This window comes from Salmo trutta, chromosome 16 (assembly GCF_901001165.1).
Source record: "Salmo trutta chromosome 16, fSalTru1.1, whole genome shotgun sequence".
NCBI classification, from domain to species: domain Eukaryota; kingdom Metazoa; phylum Chordata; class Actinopteri; order Salmoniformes; family Salmonidae; genus Salmo; species Salmo trutta.
Genome location: NC_042972.1, coordinates 41620670 through 41644347, shown reverse-complemented (window position 1 = coordinate 41644347; position 23678 = coordinate 41620670). Strand labels below are relative to the sequence as shown.

The 23678-nt window shown below is 42.3% G+C and overlaps 1 protein-coding gene across 19 annotated transcripts in view; it reads left to right on the top strand.

Annotated features, from left to right (window-relative positions):
• The first annotated feature begins 202 nt into the window (after positions 1–202).
• LOC115150762 (calcium-dependent secretion activator 1) overlaps positions 203–23678 on the top strand; it is a 183066-nt gene continuing 159590 nt past the window's right edge. For 13 of the 19 annotated variants that reach the window (XM_029694411.1, XM_029694409.1, XM_029694405.1 and 10 more), the window contains exon 1: positions 204–1435. In XM_029694411.1, the coding sequence (XP_029550271.1) occupies positions 1097–1435 (339 nt within the window). In that variant the 5' untranslated portion in view covers positions 204–1096. Of the gene's footprint in view, positions 1436–23678 lie in introns of all 19 variants that reach the window. The other 6 variants (XM_029694404.1, XM_029694414.1, XM_029694401.1 and 3 more) reach the window with 2 other exon arrangements.

The following is a 23678-nucleotide window of genomic DNA, read 5'->3' as shown; positions in this document are numbered from 1 at the left end:
GTAGGCTATATAGGCCCACACCCTCTCTAAACAGAAAGTATAGCTATCCTGTGTTCGATTGGAGTCATCCCAGGACCAGTCATGGAAAGAGGCTCCAGGACTGATATTATGCTGTCAGTATTGATGAATGATGCATTCATTCTGATGCATAAAAAAACATTAATAATAATAATTCTGATGCATAACCTATTACCTAGGCTACATAATTAATTATTAATAAGAAGCGACAAGTCTAGGCTATATAAGGCCTAGGCTACCATACAACATTGGCACCATCATAAACAAAAACATTTAATTAATAGTCAATGAAATCATGCACTTCTAGCCTGACTATTGCACGTGTTAGGGATAACTGGATAACGTGGATAAATGATATTGGCGGATTTAAATCTGAATAGGATGAATAAAGAAATAATGATGTTGAAATAGGGTTATTTGGTGAAATCTCCGTTGGAGATGCATCTCCGAGTCTCAGATCATCAGGTGGATGAAGTGAATCGGTTGTCGCAGCAACAGCGTCAACTGCACCTCCACCCCCCGCTATAATTTTCTTTCTGATTCAGAACGACGTTTAATTCCCGGTATCTTCCAGTGGTATCTCCCCAATCCGCGCGTTGCTTAGCAGGAAGCGGCCATCGATAGTTTTCTATTGACAAATCGCATCAGGAAAATAAGTGAAAGTCGATGGTTGTTCGTTCTTTCTATCTTTCATCCGACTCCTTCCCGTTCTCATAGATAGCATCCTAGCAAATCCCCGACGGCGACTGGAGAGTTAAAACGCTGAAAACGCGTAACCTAAGCAACTACAATTTTCTTTCGTTCGAATTCAATAGCTTTTTGTGCGAACAGTTTGACTAGCTACTCTCGTTCAACATCAACGCGCTTTCGTAATTCCTCTCCTCAACTGAAATTTCCTGTTTTAAATATAGTTTATCTGGATTTTTTCTACTTTTTACCCCACTGGCGTTGCCAACGCAACACAGATAGCCTGTCTCTGAACGCAGTCGTTCTTCGATAAAAAACCTCCCGTGGCACTGAGACACATCGGTCTACGCTTCCTCCCCTGTCTAGATAGTCTCCACCCAAGACCAACAACATGTTGGACCCATCTTCCAGTGAGGAGGAAGCGGATGAGATAGTGGAAGAAGAAGGCAAAGAGGTGATGGCACCAAAGACCGGGGGAGCACGGGTGTCACCCAGCCGGACCACCGAGAGTTCTGGTGGGCTCCAGCCCTCGAGCCGGGGAAGCAGCGCTTGTCCGTCCAGCCCCAGCCCCTCCGCGGCAAGCGAGAAGGAAAAAGATGATCTGGAAAAGATGCAGAGGGAGGAGGAAGAGCGAAAGAAGAGGCTCCAGCTCTATGTCTTTGTGATGCGCTGCATTGCCTACCCTTTTAATGCCAAGCAACCCACCGACATGGCCAGACGACAACAGAAGGTAAGTCCACTGTAAATAATACACTCACAACAGTGACAAATTCATTTGAATTACTTTTTAAAAAGCTTCCTATATATATATATATATATATATAGTATCTCGTGAAACTAGTTGTCTGCCCTCTGGGTTTGGAATGGTACATAAGTCATTATTAGAACAGAGCCAACCACACATGCACAATTCAAACACTCATCTACTGCTTCTGGGGTTGGAAAGACAGTAGATCCAGGAAAGGCATATTTCAATTTCAGCAAAACTAGTCAGTGACCAGTTGCACTGTCACATAGGTTCCTCAAAGGGAAAATCTGTGATTGCTCCATCCCTTTAAATTAATGATATATAGGCATACCCATTGATTCTTGAAGAATATAACTTATACATTTCTTTAGCTGTCTAACCCCATCAGAATCCAAAATATAAGCTTGTTTTACTCCTATCTTTGTAAACACTGTATATCCTCAAAACATGGTTAAAACTATACATTTGATCTAATGGTTGGTCAGTCCTTTCATCCATAGTTCTGTTTTTGAATTTGAGAGTGGTTACATTTTTCCAGCCCCGTCCCTTAGCTGTTTACGAAATGAGAGGCGGGGTGCCTGCTTTGTTGTTGTTTCTGTGCCCAGCTCCAAGAGACATTACAGTCACACCATTAACAAGACTAATTTACATACACTGTAAAGCGGTTATCGTGACTTTGACAGTAGCTTACAGGCAGCTCGGTGGCAAGTAAGATTCTGTATTTCATATTACAGCACACCAACTTCAATATCTTTTTTAAACTTTTATTTAACTAGGCAAGTCAGTTAAGAACACATTTTTATTTACAATGACGGCCTACCCCAGCCAAACCCAGACGACGCTGGGCCAATTGTGCACCGCCCTATGGGACTCCCAATCACGGCCGGATGTGATATCGCCTGGATTCGAACCAGGCACTGTAGTGATACCTCTTACACTGAGATGCAATGCCTTAGACTGCTGCACCACTCGGGAGCCCACTCAGGAGCACAATATAAATAGCGTATTAAAGTAAGTACTGTGTAATGACACAGTACAAAGCCATAAAACGTACTGTATTATACTGTAAAAAAGTAAAGGCCACCATAATCGGAATGAATTAATTATTGAAAGAATGAATGGATGAATTAATTAATTAAATTTGTTGAGGGGAGGGGTTTGTATTTCACAGTATTTTACTGTAACTACAAGGGATTGGTGCAAGCAGGTTGGCTGGTAAGTAAAGTGTTTAGAAACATTAGAGCATATTAATGAATATTTTGTGTTTTATATCACTTGCACTGCTAAAGGCCTTAAAGGCTTCCAAACTGGCAGCGACTACACAGTAAAACAGACCAAAAGGACATAGAAAAATGCTCAACCATTTAAGGTTCAGGACTTGCTGCTACTCCAATCTTTCCCCTAAACATGTTTAATTGGTGGGGCATTATATAACCACATAGTAGTTAAATTGGTACAGCATTCTCCCTCACGGGTGCAACAAATATAGCTTCTTACAAGGCACTCCTCAAAGTATGTTAATGAGACAGAAACAACAATACCATGCCCTCACTAGTAGTCAAAATATTTTTTTCGCTCCAAAAATACAGTACAGTACTGTATTCTGGGCCGGCAGGTAGCCTAATGGTTAGAGAATTGGACTAGTAACTGAAAGGGTTGCAAGATCAAATCCCTGAGTTGACAAGGTACAAATCTGTCATTCTGCCCCTGAACAAGGCAGTTAACCCGCTGTCATTGAAAATAAGAATTTGTTCTTAACTGACTTGCCTGGTAAAATAAAAATATTCTGTGGGATGGAATTACAGTATCATTCAAAATACAACAATTATTTCCCCGCCTTTTCTCACAATGCCCCATCATTTACAGTATGCTGCAGTAAAAAGTTTTGTACTGATTATAATACAAAAAAAAACCCCATATAAAACACCATATAACCTCTTGACGCTCTGAACATCCAGCGAAAAACTCCTATCGACATTAGCATAACGAAATTTAATATATATATTTTTTCAAATATAGGACTGTCTCATATCGTTTTATAGATACACCTCTCCTGAATCGACCCACGTTGTCCGATTTCAAACTGCAGTAAAAAGTTTTGTACTGATTATAATACAAAAAAAACAAACATAAAACACCATATAATTTACAGTTTTCCGTTAACAGTGTACTGGACAGGTTTGTGACAATGCCAGTATTGGGATATTGTGATACTCGATTTTCCATGGCAAAAATTAAAACACAAAGCAGACCAAACTCTTTGGTCCTTTAAAAACCTGCAGAATGTAAAATATTGTGTGCTATAGACTGGTTAGCTGACAACATCACGAAAACGATGCGAGCGCTTCAATGGGGCAGAAGTCCGTGTGTTGTGATTCTGAATGGCCAGATAGCAATCAACAATGACAAGAAGCTGCCATATGGGGAATGGTAGGTGACTCGTTTCAGCTAGTTTTATCTTGTTCTTGATACCATGTCTTGTTTTGACTGATGTCACGTCTATGCTAATATGGCTCAAATCTGCTAGCGAGCTAACCAACAACTGTAACGATGTCTATAGCTTGGAAAATAAATAAATGTGACTCTGGACATCAACATAATGATGTTTATTTCCAACATTGTTTTCCTTAATTAAAGGCCCAGTGCAGTCAAAAACGAGATTTACGTGAAAAAAATCGCCTGGAATTTTAGTCTGTTTGGGTGGGATGGAGTTTTTGGCCGCTGCATGTCACACGGCGATCTGATTTTAATGGACAAATGATCATTAATGTTGTATTTGAATATTCATATTGTATTTGCATACGTCCCCTCCTACGCTAGAACGAGAGAGTGGCTTCTTCTGTAAAAAAACATGTCCTGCCCTAGGCTAATAGCTAGCTAGCTACACGTTATAGTGTGGGTATTTGAATAATGACAGATCTTTGGATTACTCATATTTTCATCATGGACAACATGCAAAATGAAACAACGTATTTCAATAATGTGTTGCCCTGAATTCACCTGGTCCATCGACGACACAGTGCTCAATCACGAAAGTCTGAAAAAAGTTCATGCTGAGTGAGAATGTTTCACTTTCAGTCTTCTGCCATGAATCATTCATCCATACACAGGTAAGAGACTAACGTTATGGTACAGTGGCTAGCTACATGTGCATACATTTTATGTTCACCTGTATGAAGTCATTTGCTTTGCTAGCTATATTGTTAGCTAGATAGTCAGCAGCATATTGGTTAGCTAGCTAGCTAGCTGACCGGCAACTGTAGGTTAATGTTGATTGCACATGCGTTATATAAGCTTAGATAATCATTGTTACGTTCCCCAGTTTCTGTGTTGTGGTTTTGTTATGTGTGTGTTTCAGGATGGATTCCTGAAATTCCCCCAAGCAGCTGATTGGTCGGCCCCATTGCTAATTGGAGCTGACCCCGCCCTCTCGTCAAAGGATACAGCTGTCTGTAATTACAGACTCCTTCAGAAGCTAGAAAAGCCAGTGTTCCTTTGTTAGGAGAGAGCTGAGGGTGATAGCCTATGTTGGTTGTTTCTTAGAAAGAGCTGAGGATGATTAGTGTGTCCTGTGTTGGTTGTTGCTGAGCGAGAGATGATGGTTATGTTCTGTAGTTGTTGCTGAGAGAGCTGATTGGTATGATCCTAATGTGGGTTGTTGCTGAGAGAGAGCTTATTAGTATGTCCTGTGTTTGTCAATAGGACACAGTTTTTTAAATTATTGACATTGTTTGTATTATTCATTTGTTCCCAGGGGGAAGGGGAAAGCACCTAGGGAGTGCTTAGGCAAGAGGCCCGTGGGCATACATAACCGTAGTATTCACTGTCTATGCACACTAGGTAAGACCTGGGCGGACCACCCCCTGTATTTTGGTTAGCGCACCAGGTGGTGCTAAGTTAGGTAAGTAGTGGGTAGGCAGGTAAGTTAGGAGAGGGAGCTTTGACATTTACTTTCTTTGCTTTGGTTCCGTTTTTTCCCAAATTTACCGTGTGAAGGAATAAATTCACAGTAAACGGTAAATTCTCTGGCTTTGTCATCCTTACTCGCACCTACAGTCCATACCTCTTTCACTCCACGGGGACTTGAGTTGTAGCAGGGTGTTGCGTTCCCTCTTCCTAGAGGCGTACTTAACACTCATCATGGTCATTATTGTACCTTTTTTATGTTCCCTGCCAAAAATATTCCCTGTGGTTCTAATGCTAATCAAATCACATGAGTCAGTGGTACAAACTGGATTTTATTAGCTAAATTGGCTAGCTAGCTAGTTTTGATTAATGTTACACAATTAGTTAAGGACGTTGTTTGCATATTCAACTAGGTGGCTAGCTAGATGAATACCATTCACATCCAGCTAGCTGGTTATTATGGCGTTAAATGTTTGTCAAATCTAGCTAGTTACAGTGCCTTGCAAAAGTATTCATCCCCCTTGGCGTTTTTCCTATTTTGTTGCATTACAACCTGTAATTTAAATTGATTTTTATTTGGATTTCATGTAATGGACGTACACAAAATAGTCCAAATTGGTGAAGTGAAATGAAAAAAAATAACTTGTTTCAAAAAAGAAAAAGAAATAAAAAACTGAAAAGTGGTGTGCGCATATGTATCCACCCCCTTTGCTATGAAGCCACTAAATAAGATCTGGTGCAACCAATTACCTTCAGAAGTCACATAATTAGATTGCACACAGGTGGACTTTATTTAACTAAGTGTCACATGATCTGTCACATGATCTCATTATATATACACCTGTTCTGAAAGGCCCCAGAGTCTGCAACACCACTAAGCAAGGGGCACCACCAAGCAAGTGGCACCATGAAGACCAAGGAGCTCTCCAAACAGGTCAGGGACAAAGTTGTGGAGAAGTACAGATCAGGGTTGGATTATAAAAAAATATCTGAAACTTTGAACATCCCACAGAGCACCATTAAATCCATGATAAAAAAATTGAAAGAATATGGCACCACAACAAACCTGCCAAGAGAGGGCCGCCCACCAAAACTCACGGACCAGGCAATGAGGGCATTAATCAGAGAGGCAACGAAGAGACCAAAGATAGCCCTGAAGGAACTGCAAAGTTCCACAGCGGAGATTGGAGTATCTGTCCATAGGATCACTTTAAGCTGTACACTCCACAGAGCTGGACTTTATGGAAGAGTGGCCAGATAAAAGGCATTGCTTAAAGAAAAAAAATTACAAACACGTTTGGTATTCGCCAAAAGGCATGTGGGAGACTCCCCAAACATATGGAAGAAAGTACTCTGGTCAGATGAGACTACAATTGAGCTTTTTGGCCATCAAGGAAAATGCTATGTCTGGCGCAAACCCAACACCTCTCATCACCCCGAGAACAGCATCCCCACAATGAAGCATGGTGGTGGCAGCGTCATGCTGTGGGGATGTCTTTCATCTGCAGAGACTGGGAAACTGGTCAGAATTGAAGGAATGTTGGATGGCGCTTTCTTGAGGGAAACCTGTTTCAGTCTTCCAGAGATTTGAGGATTTGTCCACCTTCCAGCAGGACAATGGCCCTAAGCATACTGCTAAAGCTACACTTGAGTGGTTTAAGGGGAAACATTGAAATGTCTTGGAATGGCCTAGTCAAAGCCCAGACCTAAATCCAATTGAGAATCTGTGGTATGACTTAAAGATTGCTGTACACCAGCGGAACCCATCCAACTTGAAGGAGCTGGAGCAGTTTTGCCTTGAAGAATGGACAAAAATCCCAGTGGCTAGATGTGCCAAGCTTATAGAGACATACCCCAAGAGACTTGCAGCTGTAATTGCTGCAAAAGGTGGCTCTACTGACTTTGGGTGGGTGAATAGTTATGCACGATCAAGTTTTCAGTTTTTTTGTGTTATTTCTTATTTGTTTCACAATAAAAAATATTTTGCATCCTCAAAGTGGTAGGCATGTTGTGTAAATCAAATGATACAACCCCCCCCCCCAAAAAATACATTTTAATTCCAGGTTGTAAGGCAACAAAATAGGAAAAATGCCAAGGGGTGTAATACTTTCGTAAGCCACTGTATCTTGTGTCTGCATTGCCAGTGCTTGGTTTGGCTGGAAGCAGGTTGAGTACAGGGCAGGCAATCTTTGTGACAGTTTTTTAGCTGGTGAATTTTAGTACAGTTGTAGCAATCAACAGGCAATAACAATTTTTCTAGAATTTGTTGCTCAGCAATAAAAAAAGTGTACTTTGTAAAAAGTAACTTTGTCACCTTGGAAACAGGTTGATACTGTAACTTGTAGATACACAATTCCCTTCCATTCATTAACTCCTTTCTTAAAAGGTAATCGCTGTAGTCTCGTAAATCCGACACTTTGCAAAATCAGTGACTAGGGTGTGGTTTCAATGATGGACTCTTTTGGCATAGAGGAACTACGTCACTGCCTACGTTACTACTTTAACCGCTTGAATAAAATACAAAATAGTAGCTAGCAAGATGGAGATCACAGAGTTTATCTTTTCGCAAGTGCTTGTTTGCATCACCTAGCTTAACTAAAACCACTGCAAAGGTTTTGCCTGCAAACTGTGGTTTTGAATCACAACGTTCTGGCATGTCTGCATCGTGATTTATTGGGAGTCCCCAGATGTATTGAAAAATATATATATTTTTTATGTAGGCAGTGAACAGTGGCGGTTGGTGACGTTTTAGATGAGGGAAGGTTATACTTTTTTTTATGAGCATGGCCTTATTTCTATTGCAGCATAATGGATGACTGTCATTCATATTCCATTCACCCAGCTCAATGTAACATTGATAGGTTTAGGTTACTACATGATACAATTTTTTTTCCTATACCCACCATGAGGTTGCTACAACCTAGCCTATAAATCAAAGTTCACAACATAGGCGCACAGGTCGGGAGAAATTTGAGTAATCAAGATGACAGACATTGACAAATGTAATACTACCTTGTACACTCTTGCCTGCATCTAGCTGATCTTGGGTGTAATCATTAGTTCAACAGTTGCAAACGAGAGTTTCTATTGGACAAATTCAGGTACTGTATGTTTTTCTCTGTTTCGTTCCGTTTGCAAAATGTTTCTCAACAGAATCGGCGGAATGAATACACCTCTGATCAAATGCAAACACAGTTCACTTTCATAGCAGCCACATACAAACAGCATGATCCCTTTGATCAATGTAATTACTTTTCGCATCTACGCACTCTCCTTCTCTCACTTTTTCCCTTTGCTTGTGGACTTCTGTCTGACTTCAGCTGTCTGTGACCAGACAAAAAAAACTTTCCAACCCAAACCTTCATATCATAACCGCTAACCCCTACACACAGCCTACATCGTTGTCAGCATATTAACATCATAGCTACTAGAACTAATGTGTTAGTAAAGCTGCTACAATCATGCAGTACAGTGTACAGCAAGCAGAAAGCAGTTTAGCACCTACACCAATGGGCCCCAGTGGAAATACATTAATAAAACCAAAAGCTTACCTTGACTCGGAAAAGTTCCAGTGTTGGATAGTCATAGGAAGCTAGCTAACATAGCATCCCTCTCTGTTTGAGCCGGGTGTTTGATTAGGCTAAACTAGCTAGCTGCATTTTCTAGCTAAGTGAAAGTGAAAAAATACAACTAAATATAGCTCTCTCTCTCTCACTTGCTTCTCCTTCATTTTTAAATAAATACATTTGTTCAAAACTGTTCAACTATTGTCTTTCTCTCTTTTTGAGTCAACTACTCATCACATTTTGTGCACTACAGTGCTAGCTAGCTGTAGCTTATGCTTTCAGTACTAAATTGATTCTCTGATCCTTTGATTGTCTGAACAACATGTCAGTTCATGCTGGTAGAGCTCTGATAGGTTGGAGGACGTCCTCCAGAAGTTGTCATAATTACTGTGTAAGTCTATGGAGGGGGTGAGAACCATAAGCCTCTTAGGTTTTGTATTGAAGTCAATCTACCCAATGAAGGATGGAAACTAGCTGTCCTCCGGCTACACCATGGTGCTGGACTTTATGTTGTTGAGGCTATTGTAGACCTTTATTGCAATATAGTGTGTTTTAATCAATTATTTGGTGACGTGAATATATTGACTATAGTTTTAGCTAAAAAGGATAACTTTTTTAATGTTTTTGTATTTTTATGAAATTCACTGAGGAAGATGGTCTTACCCTGCCTCCTCCGAGGAGCCTCCACTGGCAGTGATGTAGTTTATCTATGCCGAAATAGTCCATTATTGAAACTAGACCCTAGTCACTGCTTTTGCCTAAGGTTGGGTTTACAAGACTATCATCGCTGAGGAAGGCCTGCAGCATGATGAGGAGGACCATAAGGTCATGGACTTCTTGGAGGAAGATGTTTTTGATGAGGAGCTACTTGAATTTGAGGATGAAGAGTATGACACACACACACACACACACACACACACACACACACACACACACACACACACACACACACACACACACACACACACACACACACACACACACACACAGGACATTACATTTACATTACATTTTACATTTAAGTCATTTAGCAGACGCTCTTATCCAGAGCGACTTACAAATTGGTGCATTCACCTTATGATATATAGGACAGGCAGGTGAACATCAACTGGAAGAGAAGCAGCTGAACTGGTTCTTCCTTAACACTCCTAGGTTGATGCTGGTGGAGGTAGCAGGTGCAGGTTGTAGAAATGCTCTAGCCTGGTCCCAGATTTGTTTAAGCTGTCTTGCTGCTTAAATAGACATTACCAAAAGTAACTGCTATTCATGTGTAATTACATGATTCTGTCATGCAAATACTTGGTATATTTGGAAAGAAGACATCTGGGAGATTATGAGGAAATGATCAGAAGTTCAGAGTTACATAGTTCAGAATACACAAGATCAAGCACACACAAAATAACATTTTTTTTTTTTGTTATTTTTTATTTTGAAAGTCATCTTTCATTGACAAGCAATAAGTGAATTATTGATGAAAAGAGCTGGAAACACATCAGATGGCTTCCACAACATGTGAACAATATCAGAGAAAAATCGGCCTGATAGACCTAACAACTGGAAATGGGCAGATGTTTTAGTAAATGGTGTCAGGTGTGGTCACGGGACATTTCCAAGTGTCCCTATACCTCTCCAAAGTGGCATATGTCTGTAAATTAGATAATTCCAGTGCTATTACATATTTGCAATTCCTAAATGCTATTTGTTCAGTATAAAAACAACATTTCTACCATATCAACCTCACTCAAACATTGTGGTGGTGTTATGGGGTATCCAGAGTACATTCAAGTGTACTTTCAACCTCTCCAAAGTTTCCAAATGTGGTAATTGCATTGTTTTTGCACACTGGATGTGCCTAAAAGTAGTTATTGTTCACTATAAAAACAACATTTCTACATCACCAACTTCTCTCAAACATTGTGGTGGTGTCGGGGGACATACAGGGGATATGGATGCCTAATTTTAGTCACTCGGTGGACATTCAATGTTACCATTAAGTCATACATCATCAGGTAACATTGGCAATAGGCTAGATTTGTTCCTAACAACCTAAGGATTCATTTGATACCTATAGCTCAAACACAGACCAAATCGAAGCTTACCTTGTAAGATGTTTGCTGTTTGATGAAAATGTTGTGTAAAATAAACATTTTGGGCTGGTGATCAATAATGGTAGGTCACAGGCAGACAAATAATATATCCTCATGATCTGTGGAGTCCTGGCTTTCAGTGTGTATCAACGTATTCCGTGTTTATTTTGTTTATGCTTCACAACGCTAAGGAATGTTGGTAGCAGCCATCTTGAAATGAGGTTATCGGCCTGCCCTGATATATTCGTATGCCCATATATGGTAGTAAGTCATACAAAAGATTTGAAGGCACCGATCAATAGCCAAGATACTCAGCTTTCCACAGACACCCTGCTTTTGCAGATAGGGGCTACCATTCTCATACAAGACTGAATTGAATAAAAACATCTAATAGGGTCCCCAAATATGGGGACTTTACATTTAAGAGGTTTTAAAATTGATTTAATTGTCATTGTTTGTCAAGTCTACACAAAATACTCTGTAATGCCAATGTGGAAGAAAAATTCAATTTAAAATAAAAATATTTATCAAAATGTAATAACTAAAATATAGTCGTTGCATAAGTACTCTTCTCTCTGAGTCAATACATGTTAGAAACACCTTTGGCATCGATTACAGCTGTGAGTATTCCTAGGAATGTTTATAAAACCTCTTAAATGTAAAGGATGTAGCCGATATTGTAGCGGTTTTTAACAAGCACTTCATATCTGCTGGTTCAGTGTTTGATAATGGTGGTGCCCAGCCCTCTAATGTAAGCTCTGTTACAGTAAACTAAACTCAGCAAAAAAATAAACATCCTCTCACTGTCAACTACATTTATTTTCAGCAAACTTAACATGTGTAAATATTTGAATGAACATAACAAGATTCAACAACTGAGACATAAACTGAACAACTTCCACAGTCATGTGACTAACAGAAATGGAATAATGTGTCCCTGAACAAAGGGGGGGTCAAAATCAAAAATAACAGTCAGTATCTGGTGTGCCACCAACTGCATTAAGTACTGCAGTGCATCTCCTCCTCATGGACTGCACCAGATTTGCCAGTTCTTGCTGTGAGATGTTACCCCACTCTTCCACCAAGGCACCTGCAAGTTCCCGGACATTTCTGGGGGGAATGGCCCTAGCCCTCACCCTCCGATCCAACAGGTCCCAGACGTGCTCAATGGGATTGAGATCCGGGCTCTTCGCTGGCCATGGCAGAACACTGACATTCCTGTCTTGAAGGAAACCACGCACAGAACGAGCAGTATGGCTGGTGGCATTGTCATACTGGAGGGTCATGTCAGGATGAGCCTGCAGGAAGGGTACCACATGAGGGAGGAGGATGTTTTCCCTGTAACGCACATCGTTGAGATTGATTGCAATGACAACAAGCTCAGTCCGATGATGCTGTGACACACCGCCCCAGACCATGACGGACACTGCACCTCCAAATCGATCCCGCTCCAGAGTACAGGCCTCGGTGTAACACTCATTCCTTCGACGATAAACGTGAATCCGACCATCACCCCTGGTGAGACAAAACCGCGACTTGTCAGTGAAGAGCACTTTTTGTCAGTCCTGTCTGGTCCAGCGACGGTGGGTTTGTGCCCATCGGCGACATTGTTGCCGGTGATGTCTGGTGAGGACCTGCCTTACAACAGGCCTACAAGCCCTCAGTCCAGCCTCTCTCATCCTAATGAGGACAGTCTGAGCACTGATGGAGGGTTTGTGCGTTCCTGGTGTAACTCAGGCAGTTGTTGCCATCCTGTACCTGTCGTGCAGGTGTGATGTTCGGATGTACCGATCCTGTGCAGGTGTTGTTACACGTGGTCTGCCACTGCAAGGACGATCAGCTGTCCGTTCTGTCTCCTTGTAGCGATGTCTTAGGTGTCTCACAGTATTGACATCACAATTTATTGCCTCGGCCACATCTGCAGTCCTCATGCCTCCTTGCAGCATGCCTAAGGCACGTTTACGCAGATGAGCAGGGACCCTGGGCATCTTTCTTTTGGTGTTTTTCAGAGTCAGTACAAAGGCCTCTTTAGTGTCCTAAGTTTTCATAACTGTAACCTTAATTGCTTACCGTCTGTAAGCTGTTAGTGTCTTAATGACCGTTCCACAGGTGCAGGTGCATTAATTGTTTATGGTTCATTGAACACGCTTGGGAAACAGTGTTTAAACCCTTTACAATGAAGATCTGTGAAGTTATTTGGATTTTTACGAATTATCTTTGAAAGACAGGGTCCTGAAAAAGGGACGTTTCTTTTTTTGCTGAGTTTATGAAATAGGCCCTCGTGAACCATTTTAACTTTGAGCCTGTTTCTTATGCTGAGGTCTTTAAAGCACCAAAGGCAATAGACATTAAAAAGTCTGCAGGTCCAGATAACCTGGATCCCTACCTCTTAAAGGTAGAAGCTGCTATTATTACTGAACCTGTGGATCACACTTTCAACTTGAGTCTGTTGAACAATTCCATACCCAGCATTTGGAAATCAGCTTATGACCTCCCACTGCTAAAGGGTGGGGATCCCTCAGATACTAATAAGTATCGTCCTATCTCCAAACTCCCTATCCTGGCCAAAGTCTATGAATCCCTAGTGAACTCACAGTTAAAAAACGTCTTTATTTAAAATAACATACAGAGCGGGGTTCAGTCTGGCTTTAGGTCGGGGCACAGCACCACAACTGCAGCTATGGCAGTGGCAAATGACATCATAAATACACTTAATAAAAGCAACATTGTGCTGCTCTGTTTGTTGATTTATCAAAGGCTTTTGATTCAGTTGACCATGAGTTGTTGCTAGCTAGACTCAGTAACATTGGTCTCAGTGAAGGGGCAGTAAATTGGTTTAGGAACGATCTTTCTGACAGAACACAATGTGTATATACTGACAATCACAAGTCTAGCTTTCTTGAGATTAATAGAGGTGGGCCCCAGTGTTCCGTTTTAGCTCCTGTGTTGTTCTCAATTTTTATTAATGATTCGGGAAATGGGATGCAACCAGCAAAGTTGCATCTATATGCAGATGATGCAGTCATATATTCATGTGCTCCTTCACTGGTTCAGGCTGTTGAAGAGCTCAATACTGCTTTTCAGTCACTGCAGGGCTCCCTTTATGGTCTCAAACTAGTCTTGTATGTACAAAAACTAAATTCATGACCTTTACCAGAGCTTGCACTCAGCCAGAGAAGGTTAGCATTGTCACATCTGGTGGCTTATCCATTTAAAAAGTGTCATCCTACAAATACCTAGGTATATGGTTGGATGACAAGTTGTCCTTTAAAGTTCGTATGGAAAATCTTGTGAGGAAGCTTAAATGGAAATTGGGTTTTGATTTTTGGAATAAGGCTTGCTTCCCAACTATGGCTAGAAAGAAGCTTGTTCCTGCTACTTTTCCCTCTGTAATTGATTATGGTGACTTGTTGTATATGCATGCAGCCTCCTCCGTCTTACAGAGACTGGACTCTGTTTATCATGCATCCTTGTGCTTTATTACAAATGCCAAGTCACTCACCCACCATTGCACCTTGTACCAAATGGTAGGTTGGACCTCACTTTATATGCGCAGAAAGCGGCACTCGAACACACTCCTGTGTTCCAATGGCACGTTGTGTTAGCTAATCCAAGTTTATAATTTTAAAAGGCTAATTGATCATTAGAAAACCCTTTTGCAATTAAGTTAGCACAGCTGAAAACTGATGTTTTGATTAAAGAAGCAATAAAACTGGCCTTCTTTAGACTAGTTGAGTATCTGGAGCATCAGAATTTGTGGGTTCGATTACAGGCTCAAAATGGCCAGAAACAAAGGACGTTCTTCTAAAACTTGCCAGTCTATTCTTGTTCTGAGAAATGAAGGCTATTCCATGCGAGAAATTGAAGATCTCATGCAACGCTGTGTACTACTCCCTTCACAGAACAGTGCAAACTGGCTCTAACCAGAATAGAAAAAGGAGTGGGAGGCTCCAGTGCACAACTGAGCAAGAGGGCAAGTACATTAGAGTGTCTAGTTTGAGAAACAGACTCCTCACAAGTCCTCAACTGGCAGCTTCATTAAATAGTACCCGCAAAACACCAGTCTCAATGTCAACAGTGAAGAGGCGACTCTGGGATGCTGGCCTTCTAGGCAGCGTTCCTCTGTCCAGTGTCTGTGTTCTTTTGCCCATCTTAATCTTTTATTTTATTGGCGCAAACGAGATGTGATGGCGACATCTGGTTTGCGCTTAGTGGGACTATAATTTGTTTTTCAACAGGACAATGACCCAACACACCTCCAGGCTGTGGAAGGCCTATTTGACCAAGAAGGAGAGGAATGGAGTGCTGCATCAGATGACCTGGCCTCCACAATCACCCAACCTCAACCCAATTGAGATGGTTTGGGATGAATTGGACTGCAGAGTGAAGGAAAAGCAGCCTACAAGTGCTCAGCATATGTGGGAACTCCTTCAAGACTGTTGGAAAAGCATTCCATGGGAAGCTGGTTGAGAGAATGCCAAGAGTGTGCAAAGCTGTCAAAGGCAAATGGTGGCTAATTTGAAGAATTTAAAATATAAAATATATTTTGATCTGTTTAACACTTTTTGGTTACTACGTGACTCCATACGTGTTATTTCATAGTTTTGATGTCTTCACTATTATTTTACAATGTAGAAAACAGTAATATATATATACGGAATAAAAGTATAAATGCAACATGTAAAGTTTGGTTCCATTAGCTGATTTAAAAATCCCTGAAATTTACCATACGCACAAAAAGCTTATTTCTCTCAAATTTTGTGCGGAATTTTGTTTATAACCCTGTTCTCATTTGCCAAGATAATCCGTCCACCTGACACGTGTGGCATATCAAGAAGCTGATTAAACAGCCTGATCATTACACTTGTGCACCTTGTGCTGGGGGCAATAAAAGCCCCCTTGAAAATGTGCAGTTTTGTTACACAACACAATGCCACAGAGGTCTCAAGTTTTGAGGGAGAGTGCAATTGGCATGCTGACTGCAGGAATGTCCACCAGAGTTTTAGCCAAAGAATATTGGAGAAGGCGATGCATTTAAGTAGCGACGCATTAGATCTCTAGATCTCTAAGGTGAGACATTAAATATTTATTGACCTCAGGCATGAAGGCAGTGTTATGTAACAAGGTCACCTTGGATAACCCTGGGGCTGTTGTAGGCATGAATGGTGAACACTACGTGCAGCTCATTGCAGATGTAAGTGCCATTAGTAAGACAGAGAGATTTCTTTTCTTTCCTTTATTTAACTAGGCAAATCAGTTAAGAACAAATTCTTATTTACAATCACAGCCTACCCTTGCCAAACCCAGACAACACTGGGCCAATTGTGCGCTGCCCGATCACAGCCGGTTGTGGTATAGCCCAGGATCAAACCAGGGTCTGTAGTGACACATCTAGCACTGGGATGCAGTGCCTTAGACTGCTGCGCCACTCGGGAAATATATTACCTCCACGCTTTTCATATCAAAAAAGGCTGCAGTGAAATAGCCTTAAGCACAATTGGCCGGTCCGAAGATGGGGCTAAGGGCTTGGATACTGAGCGGAAACAACATGCTCCCTTCATGAAACGACATAACAGAGGAAATTCCTGCTGTGTTATTGTCGAAGCCTATAGCAGGCCGAGATAGAGGCTAAACCTTCCCCTTGTTCAAAAAGGACCTGCAGAAAGCATAAAACCTTCGATACATATGTAAGGAATGATCTGTACTTGGTAACACCACTTCTCAAAAACGCACCACCCGTTACCATACACTGGGTGTGTAGAAGGGACTCTGGGGATCCCAATGATTTTTTTAACAGAGGAGAAAGCCTTCCTTTTCTTTGAGCCAAAAAAACAGCCCTAGTCAGCATTTTGCAGTGCTTGTAGGACTCAGGGTTGTCGAGTGCTGCCTGAGCATGCTCCCTTCCTAAGTAGTTGATGTAGGCGAAAATCCTTACTCGCAATCTTGGAGCCGCAAGCCGGGGGTTCGGGTGCTGGGCATGGCTCACCCTTGGATGGGGTAGCAGTGGCCATTTATATGGAACAAGGCTTGCTAATATAGAGACGCATGTTGTAAAAAACAATGTATTACGCGGAAGGCTCTGAATAGGCGTAAGCTAGTTTGGAAAAAAGCCACAAGGCTATTAACTAGCTAGGGTGAGCACAAAGTGAACGCTATAGCCACGAGACTTGTAAGGCATTAACTTGTGGCTAAGGTGTGCTGTAGCTAGCACAGTGCTACCCGAAGGGGACTGCGTGGGGCAAGGTTCGACTTCGGGTTGGTAAAGTACCTCAAAGGAGAAGCCGTGAGGCTAAACCAGTCGATCTAGCTAACCCAACGAGTGAACGTAGGTTAACTAGACGAGAAAAGAGAGCTAGCAATGCTACCATGTGTGCAGGTAGGGATGCTTGTGTGGATTGGCTAGCTAGCAGCTACCTTGTGGCTAAGGTGTGCTGTAGCCAGCACAGCGCTAGCTGAAGGGAACCGCGTGGTGGCAGAGTTCTGCTTCAAGTAGGTGTTCTCCCACGACCGTGGAGCCGTGAGGCTAAGTCGGTCAAGTTAACACAAGCAAATTAACATAGATTAAACTAGACGAGAAAAGGGAGCTAATACTAACGTATGTGCAAGTAGGAATGTGGTTTGCTTGCTTTCCAGCGAGCTAGCCAAGTTAGCTTAAGCCTTGCAGCGTGGGCTAATCAAGTCTCGATAGCGAGCCGTGTAATGCTAGCTAGCACCGAAGACTGAGAAGTAGAAAACAAATTCTACTTAAAGCAAAAACTTTCCTTTCAGGCAGTACTCAACAGTATAGACAGGGGGTAAGGTCCTTTGTTCGGCAGCGTTAACCTCGCAGTTCGCATGAGAACAGTTAAGTAGGAAGACATGATTCTAGTCATGCTCAGGAGAGCTTCAGGAGCCATAGCGATTCTTCCACAAGGAAGAAAGGTGAGAATTACCAGAGGACAGGTGAGTGGCGCTCTTACTGTATAAAGAGGGAAGGCTCACCACATTCGCCACTTGACCTGTCTGTCTCCGACAGACGTTGTGTGATTGGATCGTCATAGTGATCCGCCTCCAGTGAATCCCCATATTTGATACATTGAAACTAGTATTTGAAAGAGAACCTCCAATGGGAATTCCCAAAGCAAGGCTTGCAGGTGCTGATTTCTCCTGGTGATAACATGTTATGATCCTTTTCTTGTATGATGAAATACACCAGACAATTTGGCATTCTCTAGACTAGTGACTCTCATAAAGTACACCCTGCAGTCTGATGGGTGGTTCTGGTTCAAACGTTCATTACATTACCCTGAAGAAGGCAAAGTGATGCCGAAGCGCCGGTGGTTTACCCAATAAATTACTGGGAGCTTTACCCAATAAATTACTGTGACTCTATTTATTTATTTGTATAGCCTCTTTTATATAGCCTCAGACATTTTCTGGAGATGAGTGGTGAGGGATAGCTCTCCTGGAATAAGTTGTCATACTTATTAGTCTATTTGGACACTTATAGTATCTTCACCACATTACTGTAATGAGTATATGGACACATGGTGGTCCATGTCAAACAATGGTCCACCCTAAGATAAAGGGCAGTTAATTACTGCTGTTGATCCTTGAATGAGCTGGCGACTGTACAGTAACTGGGGTGTGACCCTGGTCTGACCTGACCCGACCCAATGAAGTCACAGTAACTGTGGGTGTGACCCTGGTCTGACCTGACCCGACCCAATGAAGTCACAGTAACTGGGGTGTGACCCTGGTCTGACCTGACCCGACCCAATGAAGTCACAGTAACTGGGGTGTGACCCTGGTCCGACCTGACCCGACCCAATGAAGTCACAGTAACGGGTCTGACCCTGGTCTGACCTGACCCGACTCAATGAACTCACTCTGATCTGATCTCTTAACATCAATCTCAAAATATCCTATCTTGTGTGAGTTCGATTTGTCCCTCTGTTAAGGTCACACACACTCACTAGCAGGATGATAAGTGGATGGTATTGCACCTGTAGAGTCGAATCCCTCCCTGTTCGGACTGAGCCTTTACTCTCACTTGAACCCCAGTGGATAGCTGACTGAGAAAGTGTATCTTTATCATTACAATGTCTACAAAATCTCACATTGATGTAGGTCTCATTCTCCCCTGTCATATTATCTTCTCTTCTTTCTCTCTGACTGTGTCTTCCTCTCTCTTGTTCTCAGTCGCTTTCTCAGCCCCCCTCCCTCCTTCCCCCGTCTTCTTCCGTCTCTCACTGCCTCTGTCTCTTTCTATCGCTTTCTCTCACTCTCTCGCTCTGTCTTTCAGCTTTCAGCCTGGAATTGGAGCTCATTTGCTCCCAGCAGTCGATATACCTCGAAGGCCTCTATATGAAAGGGATTGTAATAGTCATCAAGTCATTTACTCAATGTTTCGGCTGGATGCTTTCTCACTTGCTCGCTATCCCTCAAATACCACAGTGAAAATGTGTACTTATTAAAAAGGGAAAATTAGTATCTGTTGTGTTAATAGGGCCATATTGCTTGGGCAATATGTCTTTTTAGGCATCAAGCTAAAGCGAATTTTTGCTGTGATAGATTATTTGAAACTTGTTTCCTCAAAACATGTTTTCTAATTAGGCATAAACCCTGCAAGGCCCTTGATCTAAAATGAGATATGCTAACTAGCTCTGTTGTTTTAACCACTTCTCAAAAATATTGCATGCCATACCAATTACTGAAAACGTGGAGCGATAGTTAAATGCAGAAGGCACTGCAGTATGGTAACAACCTCCCGCTCCCTTTTGTCTTTTATTTATTCCCCATTCTTTCCCAAGCCTTCTAATCAGGCCTGGGGGATTAGTACACACAGGTGAGGCTGATGCGGTACAGTAGCACAATCAGGCCATCTGTCCTCTTTTTCACCACAATAGGCCTGGATGAAACCAGTCCAACACCGTCGCACCTCACCCCCGCTTTTCTCTCCTCCTCTCCTCTCCTCTGCACCTCTCCTCCTCTCCTTGACCATTCCCTTGCTCCTTTTCCTGTTCTTCTACACTCCTCTCTGCCTTTCCTCTACCATTCCCCTACTTTGATCCTTGATTTTCTCCTCTGCTTGTCTCTGCCCTCCTCTACCCTGCTCCTTGTCTTCTGCATATCTCCCCCACCCTCTCCTCTGCTTATCTTCCTTGCTCCTCTCCCCTGTTTCTCTCATCCACTTTCCTCTTCCATCTCTCTGTTGCTCCTTCTCCAAATCCTTTTCCCCATCTCGCTTCAGGAGCCTCCAGTGGCAGGGCTTTGAGTACAAAGCTGTCAGATCAACAGATACACAGGGCTCCAGCCAACAAGGGCTCCCTTTTGATATTTTCATCTCTTTGTTCAGCCAACACCTTTGTCCATGGTTACTTACCCTCCCTGCTTTAACAAGCAACATGTTTAGGGCCTTACTCTTAGGAGTTTAACCAGTACAGTAATTTCAGCATATCAGAGGTAAACGTAAGGAAAGCATGGAAGGCCTCTGAGAGTTTTGGTCCAGCCTTGCTTAGTCTCCGCTCAGCCTACTCTGGGACGTATGAGACAGGTAACGGGACAGAGTTACCACCTCCCCTCCTCTCGCGTTAATTACCGTGGGATACTGCCTTGGTGGAGAGAAAGTCTGCTTCTCTGCTCAGCGGTATTTGTCTCAAGCAGATTTAAGTCAGGTTTCATTCGGCCACTGTCTTCTTGGTAAACAACTACAGCCTGAGAATATGAGAATAACTTTTTTTATGCACAATGCGTTTAACAATGCAACAACCAATAATGGAACAGAAAACTTTGTAAATTATGTAATCAAAGGCAGATCTTGTATGTTTTAGTGAGTAAACACACAGTTTACTATTTGTTTGTGAATAGAACGATTGTGTGATATGGAAATCCAGCGTAAGGTTTTGTGTGTGATGGTAATGTCAGCTTGCTCATGCTCTCCTTGCTCTCGTAAAGCTTTTCGTTGTGAAACTGGTTCAATAGTTCCCTATTCATGAGGACAAGGGTCTGTACACACACTCACACTTAACACATGGACACACACGCACACACACACACACACACACACACACACACACACACACACACACACACACACGCACACACACACACACACACACACACACACACACACACACACACACACACACAGGAACACACACAGGAACACAACACACATGTGCAGTACACCCACACATACTACACATGCTCACACATCCTGTCTCTGACACATACTGTACACGTACAGTACCACTCTTTCAATGTTTTTTCTGTATTTTTACTATTTTCTACATTGTAGAATAATAGTGAAAACATCAAAGCTATGAAATAACACATATGGAATCATGTAGTAACCAAAACAGTGTTCAACAAATCAAAATATATTTTATGTTTGAGATTCTTCAAGGTAACCACCCTTTGCCTTGATGACAGCTTTGCACACTTTTGGCATTCTCTCAACCAACTTCACGAGGTAGTCACCTGGAGGGTTGTCCAAACCTTTGACTGGTACTGTACACAAACATATATTAATAAGACTAATCAGTGCATTGAGTCACTGAACACAACCAGCCTGATAAATTACAGCTGTAATGGTGTGCTGCCTGAGACATGAGTACAAAGACTAAATGAACATCCTATCAGCCTAACCCCCCGCCACGAGCTCAGCGGTACCAGACATCAAGCTGTGTTTTAGTATTCTTAAACACTATTGAACTACTATTTATGTATGTGCCATGCTATTCCATTCTCTATGTTGTTGGTATTCTTGAATACCATTTTAAAAGGGTGTGTTTTCTGTAGGTGATGCTTAATCTATCTGTGAAGGAGTTTCTTATGTTTCCACACTTCAATGTCTCACTTTATAAGTGGATTACAATTGTGGAAGTGGCCAGAGTTGTTTTATGTGGGCAATCCCATTTTTGGGACATTATCCTAATTTTAGCTGAGAGGTAAAAGCCTCCATTCACAGAACCTGTGGATAGTAGTTACAAATGGCCAAGGGAGAGCTCGGTTGGACCTGGGAGTGAGGCAGTGGCACACTGATAATGGACCATAGATGGATTCCCCACTGGCCCAATGCACTTTGGAGGGAGAGAGCTGTGATCAGAGTGCCACTGTGGGCGCTGGAGCACCGTTCCAATACTACTTTTATGATTTCTCCTTCCTGCCTCCCAGTCCCTACCTCAAAGTAATCATTAATCAGACTGGATTGGCTAAAACTAAGATGTGGAATCCTTGATTTTCTTATCTCATTAGATCAGTGATCACTTCAAGAAAAGGGAGAGCAGCCCCCTGAGTGGTGCAGGGGTCTAAGACACTGCATCGCAGTGCTAGCTGTGCCACTAGAGATTCTGGGTTCAAGTCCAGGCTATGTCACAGCTGGCCACGACTGGCAGACCCATGGGGCGGCGCACAATTGTCCGGGTTAGGGGAGGGTTTGGCCGGCAGGGACGTCCTTGTCCCATCGCACACTAGTGACTCCTGTGACTGGCCGGGCGCAGTGCACCCTGACACGGTTGTCAGGTGCACAGTGTTTCCTCTGACACATTGGTGCGGCTGGCTTCCTGGTTAAGTGGGCATTGTGTCAAGAAGCAGTGCTGCTTGTTTGGGATGTGTTTTGAGGGATGCACGGCTCTCGACCTTCGCACACTAGTGACTCCTGTGACTGGCCGGGCGCAGTGCACCCTGACACGGTTGTCAGGTGCACAGTGTTTCCTCTGACACATTGGTGCGGCTGGCTTCCTGGTTAAGTGGGCATTGTGTCAAGAAGCAGTGCTGCTTGTTTGGGATGTGTTTTGAGGGATGCGCGGCTCTCGACCTTCGCCTCTCCCGAGTCCGTACGGGACTTGCAGTGATGAGACAAGACTGTAACTACCAATTGGATAACACAAAAAAGGGGTAAAAAATATATTTATAAAAAAAAAGGGAAGCGCAATAATGTTTTTTACAAGTGCCCCCTCTAGAGGGCTAAGCTACAATAAACCAATCTAATGGTCCTCGCCGCAACCAAGTCTGCTCTGATAGATTTTTTGGGGTGGAACCATCCCACTGGGCACGAACTTCAACCTCAGCACTATGTCACCATGTTAACCAAATTTCAACATTGTATAAAATATGTTGAATTTGTATCTTTAAAACAACGTCAGACCTTCAACATTATGTCCACTATCAGAAAAAAAACTAGATGCTGGGCAGCACCTCCTACTGGAGAATTTATCTATCTACATCTACCCTTTAGTCTCCCATCCAGGGTTATAACCAAGCCCATTGTATTCCCATTTGAACTTTGCTGTGGTTTTAAATGGTTGAAAGCATAGTGATAGCACATTGGAAATTCAACTAACTTTTGGCGGTATTTTTGAGTTGGTGATCATTGATCAACGTCTCAACCAAATATTACCCAATTATCCCGGTTGATATTATGTGGTGTATCCAGTGGGATTACCCTAGAGGAGCGGCACTGGCACGTGACTGGAAGCTCCAAACCCATAACCTCTACAATAGAAAACTCTTTTTATTTATTATTTAGTTTCTTTGTGGCAAATATTCATTTTAAAATGGCAGCTTCCTTTCAAAAAGACAAGAGTAAAAGAAAATATGTTTGTTTCTTCTTTTGTGCATGTGTAAGTGCATGTCCCTTAATAAAGCAACAAGATGTTGCTGCTGAGCATTCACGTACCTCTG